Consider the following 15,664-nt stretch of genomic DNA (forward strand, 5'->3'; position numbering starts at 1 on the left):
CATATACTTTAGACAGAAAAGACCATTAGATGCAATGACAAACATGTTGAAAGTGTAAATCCATGAAATCATGGACAAGTATTATGAAGATGTACATGTATTTCTTGACTATTTTGTCTAAAAATAATTAAATGCATGTAATACTGACTAATTGAATGATCATTTTTTTGTTTATTTTCAATTAAATTATTTAAACAATCTCTTTAGATAAACAAATAATTCCTGTAGATTACACTTCATTAAATAAAAAATAATATTCATTAAATACATACACATGCATGTTTAAATCCTGACATAATTTATCGATCACAAATCGTAGGGTAATTGATTGATTAGCTCAGTTAATCAAACACTCATCGATCAAACTCCCTACAGAGTTTGATAGATGGTTTTGATGAGTTAAAAGTGATTGATTTTTATTGATTGTTGTTTATTAATCAGGAAAAATATCAGTAATTTATGAAAAATGTACTCCTTGTCCATTGTAATATAATTTAATCAACAAAATTAATTTACTTCAAACTAAGACTTTTTTCAAAGTAATCACTAATAGATCAGACTTCAAACAGAGATTTTTTCAAAGTAATCACTAATAGATCAGACTTCAAACAAAGATTTTTTTCAAAGTAATCACTAATAGATCAGACTTCAAACAGAGATTTTTTCAAAGTAATCACTAATAAATCAGACTTCAAACAAAGATTTTTTTCAAAGTAATCACTAATAGATCAGACTTCAAACAGAGATTTTTTCAAAGTAATCACTAATAAATCAGACTTCAAACAAAGATTTTTTTCAAAGTAATCACTAATAGATCAGACTTCAAACAGAGATTTTTTCAAAGTAATCACAAATAGATTAGACTTCAAACAGAGATTTTTTCAAAGTAATCACAAATAGATTAGACTTCAAACAGAGATTTTTAATCAAAATCCTCAATCAACCTCTATTGGGAGTTAAATCCATGTGTGTTTGATTAACAGAGCTAATCGATCGATTACCATTGGATTGGTGACTGATGAGTGATTGAATCAATTTGATCGATTAGTTATGTCAGGATATGTACAGTGTACAAAATATAAGTTAATACAAAATGTGGGGTGCAGCTCCACAACAAGTAGTTAGATTGAGTGATTGTTGGGGTTTAACACCCGAGCAGCAGTATTTCAGCTATATTCAGGCCATGAACAAGAAAAGGATGATAAAATGAACATGAAATGATGATGAAATGAAAAAAGGGATGGGACACAATAATAGGGTCGATTTTGATTGCCACAAGATAAAAGGGAGGGATGGGTAATGTTGGGCAATTTAGCTTCCTGTGGCAGAGTGCACAGGTTCCTACTCCTATCGAATACCACAACAAAGTTCTTTAACGTGCGAGGAATGTGACATTTTTCCCAACACGGTGCACCACTGTGGTTTGCGATGAGGTCCAAAACAATTAGACAAAGCCACACACAACATCCAACTGAAGCTTGAAAAAACTTTGAATTTGGATTGTGAACAACATAGGTTTTTCCAAGTCCATAATTTTAAACCCTAATTTTGGCCTGGTTGAAAATGTGGCCAAAAACCAAAATTATAACTAAAAGAAAAGGGTAAAATTCTACTTATTGATTATTCAATATCGTTGTCTTTAATTCCTATACCAAATTTCAAACAAACAGTGTACTTAAATTAAACCAAAATTATAACTAAAAGAAAACAGTAAAATTCTACTTATTGATTATTCAATATCTTTGTCTTTAATTCCTATACCAAATTTCAAACAAACAGTGTACTTGAAATCAAAATTTTAAAAAATGTGTCAATGAAAAGGGTTGCAAGTCAAATGAAATTTCAAAGGATCTAGATGAGTAACTGAGGGTCAAAACCTCGGATTACCACTTATTTGAACCCTTGATTCATCCAGAAAATGGAATTCTTTTGTGTTCATTTTGTGTACATGCATATACCTAGTTGTCTGCTTATTTAAAGAACAAAACAAGTTTGTGACAGATTTTTATGATATCAACCCTCATTTTGCATGAAAACTTGGATTGTTGCGGGGATTTTGATCATTTTTGTTGATACATTTGTCTTGTTGCAAGAAATTTCCTCTCCAGTTTTCCGTAGCATTGAACCCCTGATGAATGATTAATGAAGCATTACCTCAACAACATCTAAGTGAGTATGAGCAAGCCCAGACAGATCAGATTGACTCACATCAAATATGTTCAGCAAGTCTTCCGACCTGTCCCCTGAAACCTCTGTGTCATCATTCAGTGACCTTTGACCTGTGACCTCAGAATTGTTATAATCTACAGTTGTCTGTTGGAGGATTTTCTGGGCTTCTTCAGTAGACAGGAAGTCATCGATTCTGTTCAGATGTTCTTCAGAAAAGCTGCTGAATGGATTCTTCTCTTGATGCTACATAAAATAAAGATCTCATTAATGATCAGGAACTTAGCTTTATTCGTTAATTTTAAGATTCAAATAGTAAAACTTTCAAAACTGTATACAAGTAAGTGTTTAATATTCAATAATATAAACTGACTAAATACATAATTTTTTTTTCCAACGCAGTTTGTATAGTTATTCTTTTTACCTTTTGACCTTAAGGATGCTCTTCTATGGAAACACAAGCCACCTGATAGCAATTCTGTTTCCAAATTGGCCAAATAGTGATAACTTAGTGGCATTCAAAAATACTGTATAGAAAATTTGAAATTGCGTTCTAAAAAACTGTATCAAAAATTTGAAATTGCATGCCATGTGTTATTTTCTTGAAAGCAATGTAGAAGTAAAATTTAAATGTGATGGCTATCTTTTTTTTAAAGATAGTACTTGTTTAAAATGTCAATTAAAGAAGAAAATTTGTACATTCTGTAGCAGAAGAAGGACAAATCCTCAATTGCATAACTAAAAAACCAAGGGCATATTTAATCAATGTACAAGTGTATTAAAAGTTGGATAGATTACAGCTAACTTGTTCATGATCTTAAAGTGTACGAAAATACAATGTACAAGTTCTGTGCATGTACTTATGGCAACACTTAAAATATTGTTTGTTTCCCCTTTCCTACACTGTAAACCCCCGGGCTTGGATAGGGAAGTAGGGAAATTTTTTCTGCAAAAGGTTCATCTGATTCTGCAAAACCATCTTCTAAGAAGCGAAAAATGCTTCTTTGAAATTTTGTTTCAATCTTGTCAGAGAATGGCAAAAAAATTACTTGGATATGGTCAATTTTTATTGGTAGGTAGTGTAACTGGAAACCAACATAATTTTAATTTTGGCCTATGTCACTAATCACAAGAATAGTTAATTGCAAACAACTTACTCCTAAACCATAAGGCAACTCTTCAGTGTGAACTGTATGGACGCCATCTAGTGCTGTGGCAGCTGCTAAGGGGATAGAACTCTGTACAATAGTTACAACACGGTTTGCATCATTTGCTTCTTCGGTCATGGCATTTAACACCACTGAAAAAAAAACATCATTCTTAAATATATTTTGCTACATTTATTTATTCAAGTTTTAAAACTATAACATACATGTAAAACAATATTTAAATCTTAAGAGTCTTTCTTTTTATGAATCAATATAATTTACTATCAATTATAACCATTAATATACATATATACTAGAGGTTTCCCTAGACCAATTTAGCCGGTAGATACGCGTAATTCATGCACAGGTAGGAATGTAGGTGGAGCCAAAGTGTTATACATGTATACTGTCACTGACCATATAACATCAATAAATATACTGTCTTTGTCATACATTTTCATTGTTAAAATAGAACAATTGAAGTAAAAATCATGATGTTACTGATGTACTCATACTAGTCCAAATTTCCTCTAACCCTGCCATCTTCCTCTTTTTAATTTGGATACTGATATGTCGGGTAGGGGTCAAAACAATGTGCAATACAAAAAGTTGGGAGATTTAGTGATATCACGGAATATTACACTCCAACTGCTTCTAACAACTTTCAAGCTGAAAGTTTGCACATCACACCTACTTAGTTTGACTCTGGAATCATTATACTGATACCATATTCGTTTTATTTTGAACATTTGATCAACTGACATGAGAGACCTTGGTTTGTTGACATTCTGAATCATAAATACAGCATGTGAAAACGTGCAAGACGAGAGTGGGCGGAGCTTTAACTATAGGAACGGAACCGAGCAGACATGTTTATATGGAAACCAGAATCTAAAAGAATATTTCATTATTTATAAAATTCAGTCAAAAGCTACCAGGGAACCTACATGTATAAAACAACAGCTAATACAATTTCAAGGGAGAGAATACCAAGACATAAATCTAACACCTACAGGAAAAGTAAAGAAAAATCAGTCATTTCTTCTGTGGTAAGGAAAGCATGCCATGCTGAAACTGTCTGTCAAGTATTATGAATTAGTCGCAGTTCGTACTTATTTATTTATCAACGATCAATTGAATTCTTTTAATACAGAAGTTAACACACCATTTTTAATAATATAATCACGATTTTCTTTTATTAACCAATATGTTGTTCATCACTTGGAACTACTTGACTGTTTTCAAAAAAGAAGAAAAAGTCTAAGCGAATACAATGTTTTGTTTACTTATTAGAATGTCCACATGTGGTCAAAACCGACTTCATTTATTTTTTTAAACATTCAAATTAGTATGTGAATAACACAAATTCCAATATTTATCTTTAAATGACTACAAAAAATAAGTTTTTTTAAAAGTTTATTCACAATTGAACTTCAAGCCTAAGTCCAAAAATGTGACTGACATGGGCTGTCAAAATTTCCAAGGCCTTGGTAGGGATCTACAAATGTATATGACAAAACTCCACTCAGGTAAGCAATAAAATATACTTCGATTTTCCAAAAAAGGCTCTTTACAATATACATGTACAACTGAGGACTGGCTACTGCAGCCTAAATGATTACAAACATAAAACTGATTAGACAGAAAAGGAAACAGTTAATCATTTCCTACTAGAATGCTCATCCACAGAAAATGAAAGAGAAACTGTATGCTGAAAAAACTAGCATAGGAATATGGACTTAGGAACATCAACATTGGAATATTTTAACTCACATTCAGGGAAAACAACATAAACAGAGACTCAATTCAGGGGGCGGGTGTAAAAGGGGATCCTGCACCCACAGTATGAAAAATAAAATGCAGCCATTACGAACACGAAAGACGATATTGGAGTTTTTATCATCTGCACAAAACATGGTAAATAAGGGACATCTAACATGAAAACAGGAGAAGTAAAAAGGACCCATAACAGAGCACAAAAATAATTCTTTACCACCCACTATTCAAGCAAATAGTAAATTCTGACACCTAATAGAAGCTACTGACAGGTTCCATCTGTCCTGCGTTATTTTGTATTTGATGAATCAGTGGTACCAGTTTTTTCCTCAATTCTAATTTCAACGCATGCACAGACATCAAAGTACTGAGAGAAAAAGAATTAGTTAATACAAGTTTCCTGTGTGGATACGTGAATACACACTTGTCATTTTGCGACGAATGACCAAAGATTTGTCTCTGAAGAAGCTTTTGTTTTCCATGAAAATGTAATTTTAAATTGTGACATCATTAATCTTCAAGTTGAAGAATTCAGAAAGAAAATAACAAGAAAATATATTATTTTCGTCAATGACGTCCACAAGTGTAAATATGTCTATTACAGCACCTAGCCATTATTTGTGCCATAAGCCATAGATTTCCTGTGAAAAAATTAGTTAGGCATATTGCAAGGCTAATTTTGATTTCGCTTAGTTGTCACCTCAGCTAGGCATAATCATCAGATTAAAAGAATGCCTACACAAACATATTTATCTAGAGAAGTTCTTAGACCATAGACTAATAGTATAGTCAGTGCATTCTTTAATACTTCAATATTTGTCAGCTAAGTCTAGTTACACTACGGCTAATGACCATTTTGACGATTCCCTTTTCCCACGGTGGGCGTGGGCAATGGTGGACAATTTGTGTCCACCCTTGGACACGTTCCCACCAGCCCACGGTGGACACATGGTTGGTCGCTGTCCACGTTGCCCACGCATTCTGGTGGTCAATTTTAAATCTTGTCTCGTTTTAACAGGAATCGGAGTTAAAAACTCATTCTTACATAATAAGTATTACGGTCCTGTTTTATAAGAAGCGTATCTACTTGTATGAACTAGTATTGATGTGAGCATTTGCCATCAAATGGAATAAATACAGGAAATCGTGGTAACCTTTGATAGGTGCCATTTGATCTCTTTAATTGACAGTCAATCAATTAACGGTAGCGGCAGGTTTTAATACAGTGCAGCGCTATCACTTGTCAAAAAATAAATTGTGTTATGGAAGAATTTTTTGATTTAATGTTAATCAAGTGTTACTTGTTGGATTAGAATATTTTCAGAAATACCGAATAGTTCAACATAACTTATATGAATTTATAAAATGAATTCTGAGAAAAATACTTTAACGACCATGTGATGGAAAAAGTGCAACCTCCTTTTGCTTATAATATTTAAAATTCTTAGAGAAAATCAGCTAAGATTGGATGTGCAGTCCCTTTGAAAGATGAATCTATTTACAACAGCATCCCCTTTTACGACTCTGCATTATTTTACTATGAATTTCTCACAGTGGCTAAAGATGCAGGTGTTCTATCTCGGACCTTTGATTGACAGGTAATCAATTAAATAAAATGTCAAGGTGTGGTTTTAAGTAAAGATGCAGTAACGTTGATTGACAGGTAATAAATTATAGGAATATTGAGGGTGTGGTTTAAAGTATTGTGAAATGATACTGGACAGTTAACCGGCGCATATAAGCTCACGACACTTACATGTACCTTAGAAGACATATTCATGTAGGTGATTTAATCATGATTAGACCTTCATGCACGTGTGTACTAAGATTGAGTAATAATAATTTTTTTTCTTTTTATTGTCATCAACCGTAAAGAAAATAAACGAGATATACGTGGAGTGCAACCTTCATGAAATTCGAAAATAAAATCGAAGCGACTGTGGGCTGGTGTTACGAATTTTAAATATATTAAAATTTGAATAATACTCTCTACTATGATTAATTTAATATGTATCCATTTCAATAACTACAGGTGAAAGGCAAAATAACGCAAAAACATGAAATTTTCAAACTTAATTTTGTCCCGTTTTAGTTTTGAAATATATTGGAGATTTTCGGAAAAACGGCCTACTAAGTCGGCACACCAGTGTAAATAAAGATACCAATTACTTTAATTTATTCTATATGTAGTTAGTTGTAAAATTCATACTAGGAGAATTTTTTTTTTTTATCAGATTATATATATCTGGGGGATTCTAACACTATTTTATACGGGATTTTTCATGGCGAAATTTTGATTTAAAAATATAATTTTGGATGTCCCTAATACACTTCTGTAATCATAAAACATTTAATTCGGTTTTTTTTAAGTCAGCACACCAGTGTAAATAAAGATACCAATTAGTTTAATTTATTCTATATATAGTTAGTTGTAAAATTCATACTAGGAGAATTTATTTTTTTTTATCAGATTATATATATCTGGGGGATTCTAACACTATTTTATACGGGATTTTTCATGGCGAAATTTTGATTTAAAAATATAATTTTGGATGTCCCTAATACACTTCTGTAATCATAAAACATTTAATTCGGTTTCTTTTTATTCTTTATCTTAATATTATTAAACGATTTCTTCTCGTTAATTAGCAATTAATCCACCACTTCCTGTATACTGGCCGAGTGTGACACGCTCAGGTATTAAGTAGTGACATTACACGGATAATACTGATTTGACTAATTAAGTTAACGTTGTAAACACATTAATTAATGTTATTTCTAGGTGGCTATGATATGAAAATCACAAATACTTTACAAGATTATTACGTTTAGAAAAAGAAAAAAATACTTGTATTGAGCATGATTTTACAAGAACACTGAACATTTAATCATTGAAATAAAAATATGATTGCCCTTGTGTCATTCACCTATTTGTATATTCATAAACTAACAATGGATATTTTGAAAATGAAAGTAATAATGTTTTTGGAATAAAGTTTCAGAAGATTCTAAAAAATTACGAGATTTCAAAATAAAACAGTTTTAAAAGAAATCCATTTTCGGGAATTACATGTAAATTAATTTTAATTAAAATGTCTGACTCGTAAAATGAAAAATTATGATTTAACGTCTGAGAAATTTAAGAAAGCATAATTTTACATTTCTATATGTCTCTTAAAGTTATGTGTTTTTTGATTGACGTCGTCGAATTTTAAATACTTTCAAATATTATTACACTTCTTATTATCTATGCAAGTAAGGCACGTTGTTCTTCGATCGATAATTGTTGCAGTGTCAACGAAATGTCAATTTATCTCATACGATGCTCAAAACACAGGGACACACCTTTTGATAAAACATGAAACACATTTTTTGATTGGTCGACGATATTACAAAGGCGTTTAACAAATTTGTATAAGAAAAGCATTCTAATAGTCATTGGTTTAAAAGACTTTGTTCTTTTTTTAGAATTATTATGTAAGAAACCCGTCAGTAAAATTAGTAATTCGCAAGTACTCAATTTTCTTGAACATTTTAATTTACAATTTGTATGCTACTGTTATTATATAATAGTAGTCAAAATTGTTGAACTAAGTGAAGAAAAAAAAAAGAACGGAAGAAATATGTCGTTCAATTGTCTATGGTGCGCTAAATCTAAAAGAACTAACTGCATATTCAACTTAAGAGGGGAAATTTTCACCCATCACTATAGTTGGCAAACGTGTGCTCAAATAATACGCGGTTAAATCCGTTGCCATTTGAAAACTCATGAAGTACGCGGTTCAATAATTCTGGATCATATATTATCTTCCAACGATGCTTCCCGCTCTCAAATTTTGTTGAAATGACACGATATCGAAAGTGGTTATTTATAGACCATAAGTTAAAGTTGCACGTGTCTGCTTCAAATCCGTTCTTTCACTTAGAAAATACAACTGCGTTAAATAGATTGTCAGTAAAATAAGGAGTTCACCAATACTCAATTTTCTTTGAACATTGTAATTTATAATTCGTAACAATCTGGTGACAGGTCAGGTGTATAATACTATTACATAATACATGTAGCAACTGGAAATGATAAAATTAAGGCCTTATGAATTTCTTTAAAAATTATATCAACTTTGGTTTCCCATTAATCCAGGTTTACATTTTGGTGATACTAAATAATGGTACACTTAAGTACGATGTGGGCCGTATGAAATAGGAAAAACAAAAACAAAAACAAAACAAAAAAAAACAAGAGTTTAAAGCATTTAATTCATATAAAAACCTAATTATATCAATTCCTAAGTAAACACCTGGTGGTGTCACAATTTTGGCTTGAGGCCAATAATACGTGGAAGAAAATTGATTCTCACGGTCAAGGTAATGATTGACACATTGTTCTTTTATTTGTCAATTGTTTGAACATTGTAATAAAATTATCATGGATTAAATCCAATCAACAGGTTATCACGCATCCACAGGATACCGTGGGCGTGGACACTATACTGTCCACCCGATATGGCGGGCACGTGGACATCTGCTCACTGGGCATTAAGGGTAGGCAAAGCGTGGACAACTTGATTTGTCCACCATGGCATGGGCGAGTGGCATCGTCAAAATGGTCGTTAGCAGTAGGGTAGGCTAAGACCTCTGGTCTCAAGAAAGATGTATTACAAAAAATTCCACCAATAATTTAAGTAACATATCTTTGGCTTTTCGCTCATTGACTTTGTACCAAGAATGCGTAGCATCAACTATGAACATTGCCAGTACTGTTCTAAACGCACATGGCTTGTTGATGGAAGATACTGGACTAAAAATGCTTTTAAGTGTTGATCTGTGTCATTATATTCATCATAATACCAACCTTTACCGAAACACCTAGTTTATCAATATGGAACGCAATGCTTATGCGCTCGATATCACCTAGAAACGTGTCATTTCGTAAATAAAGAACTGATTCATTGCTACGACTTCCCACATTATGCAGTCGCCATTATACCTTGTCACGTGACCACAGATATACCACCAAATAATACAAGGGAATCCCAAGGAATAGTGGTATTATTTGACTTGTGTTTGACTTTTCATACACCACCGACGTTCGTCTTATCAAAGAGGTATCAACTTACTTTTTGATAGCCTTAAGAAAGTAAAACACTTACATCTTTGAGGGTGTAAACAAATGAGTTCGGAACCTCTCTATCATCATGAAAAAAAAATATGGCGGGAGATAATGAAACATTTAATGCACGTTCGAATTCCCATAATAACGATTTCTATTCAAAATATGGGTTTTATGTAAGTTAAACCTAGATGAGATAGGAAAACGTAGTGGGAGTTTTGAAAGCGTATAGCTGTCATCATCGAAATTAACAGATTTGATAGGTTTTATTGAGGTATATTCATGTTATATTCTGACTATGTCTGTGTTGAGACTATATCAGCTTTTGTTTGTACAACTTAGCTTTTGTGTCATGTCTCATGATGTATAAAGTCTCAGATGTGATCTTCCATTAACCCTCTTGCTGCCAGATTCAAATTTTTAAATACGTCCCATATACACGCCATAATTGTTTTACTTTACAAATATTTCTGCTATTTTCTTCGGAACAAGTGCGACCTCATATATCAAATTTTGTTCACAAGACGTGAAATTGTCAGTTATTGGTTCGTATATTATTTGTTGTGTAATTAAATACCTGTCCATATAAAATTCAGGCACTGCCTATGGTGAGGTAATTCGTGGTGTAGAAAAACCTATGGAACAAACAATGCTTTTTGGTCTTCATGTGCTATTTTTTCATGTGATAATAATCATTTCTAAATTTTGATCTGTACTTTTGGTGGGTTTTTGACATGCATGCATCACCTCCTATCTGATTTTTATAAAGACTTCCACTTTTTACCGCCATGGAATATTTTGGTATACACTACCTTTCACTGCCAAGAGGAGTTGTTTTGAAGAAGTTGGGTATTTTATGACGTTAACAAAGAAAATAACGTCACAATATGTCGCTGAATTCGTCGATGTAGTCAGTGCCCACTTGTTTTTACGACACAGTCGGTATTTTTTCGCTTTTTACTCTTTGACCTTAGTGACAATTCTATGGAAACGCAAGTCACCTGATCACAATTCTTTTTCCCGATTGGCCAAATACTGCTAACTTGGCGGCGTTCGAAAAAAAAAAGTATAAAAAATTTGAAATTGCATTTGAAAAATACTATATTGAAAATTTTAAATTACATGCAATGTGTTATTTTCTTGAAAGAAGTAAAAAGAACTAAATTTTACTGCGTCGGCTATCTTTTTCTTTAAAGATAGTACTTGTTTCAACATGTATACACCTACCGTGTCTCCACTATCTGGCAAAATTAGGTATTCATTCGATTGTCTTATTTAAATTCAGTTATGGGCAGTTTGCTGTAAGCATTCTTCAGAGCAAAAGGTTAGATTTATCTTGAATTCAATAGAATGTCTAAGAAAATGTACGACACTTGCATTGCTTTCAATAAATACTTTTGTTACTGGAATTTTACTTCTCATTCGATCCTCACTTTTTAATGAAAAATTAACGAAAATGTCAAGATCAAATGAATGCTACCCAAATTCAGAAAAAAAAACGATTTGTTTATGAAAGATACATTTATGAAAGGGAACATTTAAAAATGCGCTGCGTGTATTAAGTTTTGCATGCTTTTTCACATAAGATCATATTGCTCTGTAGATAGTATGATCTGGCTGCGCTAATACTGTACCCAGGTTTATTTTGTTAGTATTTACTTATGTCAAAACTAGTTCACTTTTAACTGTAACGTTTTTATTTTGTCATTTTCACTTGCTGTGTATATCATAGACTGTACATGAGGCCTAAAAGAATACCATTGTTTCTACCGACCATTTTTTTATCTACCCTAAAGCTTTTTGGTCATTTTTCGTTAAACACTTTAAAAAAAGTGAAAAAAAATGTCTACCTACAAAAAAACCTTGGTTTTTTAAAGCATGTTAGCGTCAACACGCTTTTATGTATACTTGGGTAAGTTTCTGGTTTCCATTTACACAGATATGTAAAACGAAGCGTTTTGAACATAAACAATCATATTTTCAAATTAATTCAACTACAAGTTACAAGTTTCAAAACATTATTTTTCCAAGTGATTGTTTATTGCTCGGAACCATGGCATTTGTCTTTCGGCACATACATGTACATGTAAAGGGTGCGCTCCATTTCTACATTGTGAGCAAATGTAAATTGTTCTCTTGCGTGTACTGTCTGAACACACAATACATTCCTTTGGTTTGGTTGCTTTGGCTAAATTTGGTTTTAATCTAGGAACATTTTGATTGACTTTCCCTCGATGCTGTAGATGTTCCTCTGATACACTTTCTATCACACTTTCTGTGAATGGAAATCTTGACATCACAGGGGTATCCGTTGTGTTTTTGGTATAAAGAATATACGAGTTTATGAGAAAACATTGCAATAGATTAGAAAATTTTTTTCCACATTTTTACACTCTTTCTATTATCTCCATATAAACTCGTCATCATATCATTCCAGTTAACTCCTCCCATGTATTTGTTGTACTTAGTTATGAGTTTTGGTTTGCCATCTTTTATTTTAGCCCCATGGAATGTGCTTATCAGTCTCACAGGTTTCTTGTTTCCTTCTTTGTATGCCACAACAAGAGTTTTGCCACTTTTGGCGAATACCAATTCGTCAGCGTTGAGAGTTGGATATTTTATTATACCTGGCATCTGTCTGTTTTTCCGCAGTGTGCCTGTCAGATAGGTGCCAACAGACAATAGATGTCTGGCCAGATTTAGGGACGAAAAAAAAACTATCACAGTATACATGATAGTTTTTACGTAAAAGTGAGGAATCTGCCAAAAGATTATGTACAAAATCTGTTCCTTGGTGATGCCCTGCAGGGACGGGGTCATACTGTTTTCCTCTATACACTATGATTCTTATAATGTACCCGTCACCGCTTCAACTATTATCCATAGTTTTATTCCAAATTTTGAGTGCTTGGTTGGAATGTATTGTGTCATGACAGACCGGGCTTTTGTTGCAAGCACAGATTCATAAACAGATAGCTTTTGATCGGGTGTGTACAAATGTTTCGACTGCATATTGAAATGTATTAATGGTTGGAATTTTCCTGCCGGGTTATATCCATTTTGACCTTTAGATTTGTTTTTTCTATTATCAACTACATGAAAAAATTTCAGTAACAGCAGAAAGCGGTTTCTTGTGAACATTTGCCGAAACCAAGGTGTACATTGACTCTTTATTCCTTCTCGCCAATATTGTTCAGTGGATGGCTTTTTATTTAACCCCATATTCAAAATAATAGCTAAGAAACCCTTGAACTCGCGTACTGTGACTGGGCCTTCTTTTGTCCATAGATGGAGTCTGGAGTGTTGACCTATATGTCCTCTTTTACTTTTGATGAGTTGTGAAGCATACCTAAAATAAGTGCATGTACATGGATAATGTAATTAATAATCCAGATGTTTCGTAAACAATTTTTTTGTCTTATTGAACAAAAAATATTACATACTTATTGTTCTAGTTTATTTTTTAACACCCCGGCACACTGTCAAACGTGAGGAATTGTTGTGAACAAATCGATGATATGTGTCAAGATCGTAGCTGAATGGAGCAAGTCAAGGATCGTGCACACAAACATTGTTACATTTTCAATAATTTTGAAAAATTGTTTCCCATCCACCACAAAAAAAAAAAAAAAAAATTAAAATTTAATTAAAAGAAATTACTGTCAGTCAAATTATAACAATTTGCAAAATATGGAGTTTTGCGTCATTATTTTTTTTTACAAACCACTGTAGAAAATGAAAAGCTAACATTCCGAAGTATTGTATAGCATGTTCGATTTTTTAAATGAGTATGAAACAGATTTTCATTTTGACATACATCTTGGACTTTCATGAAACTATCGAAAAAGAAAAGACAGTGTGTGTTTACGATCCTTAACCTGCTCCATTAACGATCAAGTTGCAATACTTGACATACATTATCGATCTGTTTGCGATCATTTCACTCGCTTGTGTGAAGGGTGTGTTGAAGTGACTGTTGTATTATATTTGTCCTTGTTTATGTTGTCTTAATCACCACCTTTTAAAGGAAAATATGTGTAAGGAAAAACAATAAATCAATCATACACGAAATTTATGAATCTGAAAGTTTTACATAATTGGTAAAACTAGTTGAACACACATTTCTCCGAAAAAGCCACTCTTGTGAGTGATTTATGAGAGTGATTTGCGACTGTTTTACGATTGGTTACGAATATAACTATCACTTTTGAAATATACTTAGAATGAATGCTACCTATTTTTGATAATTACAGTTTACGTTTCATTGCGATTTACGAATGCATAAGAGTTTTAGAAAGATTATTATGGCTGGAATACATTGTACATGTCGTTACAATTGGTTTCCAACTTATACGGATAATTGAATACAAAAGCTTGGGAATGACTACGAATTGATATTCATAAGGATTCGTAAGAAAAATGTGTATGTGTGTGAAGTGGATATTAGGCAATTTGTAACCAAATTGATGACTATTTTTAATCTATTTCAATTAAATGGCTCGTTAAATGTATGCGTCTAAGCATTTGTAGAAAACTTGAGAAGCAGAGAGTGAAAGACTGTCTTATCTGGGTGAATGTATAGAAAAGAACAACGGGCATTGATAGCTGATAAAACGGTACTTTTTGCCTATAGACGACAATATGATTTCAGTCTCTTTCGGAAAACCTAAATGAAAAAATAATGATCGAGTCCGATTTAAACACTTACAAAAATTGTTAAAAAAAAACCTGTGATTTCTTGACCAACTTTAAAGTCGGTGGCTGGGACCAAGGTCCATTTGTTCATCTTGGGACTGGAATGAGATTTTAAGCCTACTTGAGGACTATCAATTCCCATGATATTTATTTACTAAAAGGTCATCAATATGTAAACGTACCTATTTGTTTCTTTAACACATTTCTTCATTAGATTAAGTGTGAACATCAACATAAAATAAATGATTGGCTTAGCCCAAACTGGAGGCATGTGTTTTTGGTCCAGGATTAGCATCCAGGCGTCGTACATTCCTTTCTTCTGGTGGGAACACTCTCAGCCAAATTCCTGACATTTTTTACACTAACTCAAACACAATGAGCACTTTTACAATTATGTCATAGAGGTAATGTCATAAATAAATGACAAAGTCACAACAAATAAACAACTCTGTATGATGGGGTTTCCTGTACTTTAAGTTTTGTTGGTAAACAAAATTATGATACGAAATTATCGAAAATTTAATCCCCACCTCAATTGTAATCAATAATGTGTAGTTACATAATCATATTAGTGTATTGCCTGTGAGTAATTGGCCAAGTTATTGGCCCTTTGGCAAATAACAGATGGCCATTTTTATGGCCCTTTGGCCGAGAAAAGGTTAAGCTTATGATTAATGCTTATCCATAAAAACACATACATGTACATGTAACCCAGCTTAATAATACTCGTCCTTACTTTCGAAAAGCCATGCTTTTCACTACTTTTTCT

General features: G+C 32.7%; 2 protein-coding genes across 9 annotated transcripts in view; one reads left to right on the top strand and one right to left on the bottom strand.

The window, feature by feature from the left end:
- LOC148597917 (uncharacterized) overlaps positions 1 to 10,286 on the bottom strand; it is a 51,173-nt gene extending 40,887 nt beyond the window's left edge. For 3 of the 6 annotated variants that reach the window (XM_088559946.1, XM_088559949.1, XM_088559943.1), the window contains exons 1-3: positions 9,943 to 10,079; positions 3,324 to 3,466; positions 2,155 to 2,412 (exon numbers count right to left, since the gene is read on the bottom strand). In XM_088559946.1, the coding sequence (XP_088416072.1) occupies positions 2,155 to 2,412; positions 3,324 to 3,452 (387 nt within the window). In that variant the 5' untranslated portion in view covers positions 3,453 to 3,466; positions 9,943 to 10,079. Of the gene's footprint in view, positions 1 to 2,154; positions 2,413 to 3,323; positions 3,467 to 9,942; positions 10,094 to 10,240 lie in introns of those variants that run through there. The other 3 variants (XM_088559948.1, XM_088559944.1, XM_088559947.1) reach the window with 3 other exon arrangements.
- The window catches only part of LOC148597918 (uncharacterized), a 28,051-nt gene continuing 22,564 nt past the window's right edge, over positions 10,178 to 15,664 (top strand). Inside the window, exon 1 of one of the 3 annotated variants that reach the window (XM_088559952.1) lies at positions 10,178 to 10,195. The gene's annotated coding sequence lies outside the window, so the exon portion shown is untranslated. Of the gene's footprint in view, positions 10,196 to 10,306; positions 10,475 to 15,664 lie in introns of those variants that run through there. The other 2 variants (XM_088559951.1, XM_088559950.1) reach the window with 2 other exon arrangements.

This window comes from Perna viridis, chromosome 14 (genome assembly GCF_037379345.1).
Source record: "Perna viridis isolate PV_CMFRI_1.1 ecotype Kerala chromosome 14, ASM3737934v1, whole genome shotgun sequence".
NCBI lineage: Eukaryota > Metazoa > Mollusca > Bivalvia > Mytilida > Mytilidae > Perna > Perna viridis.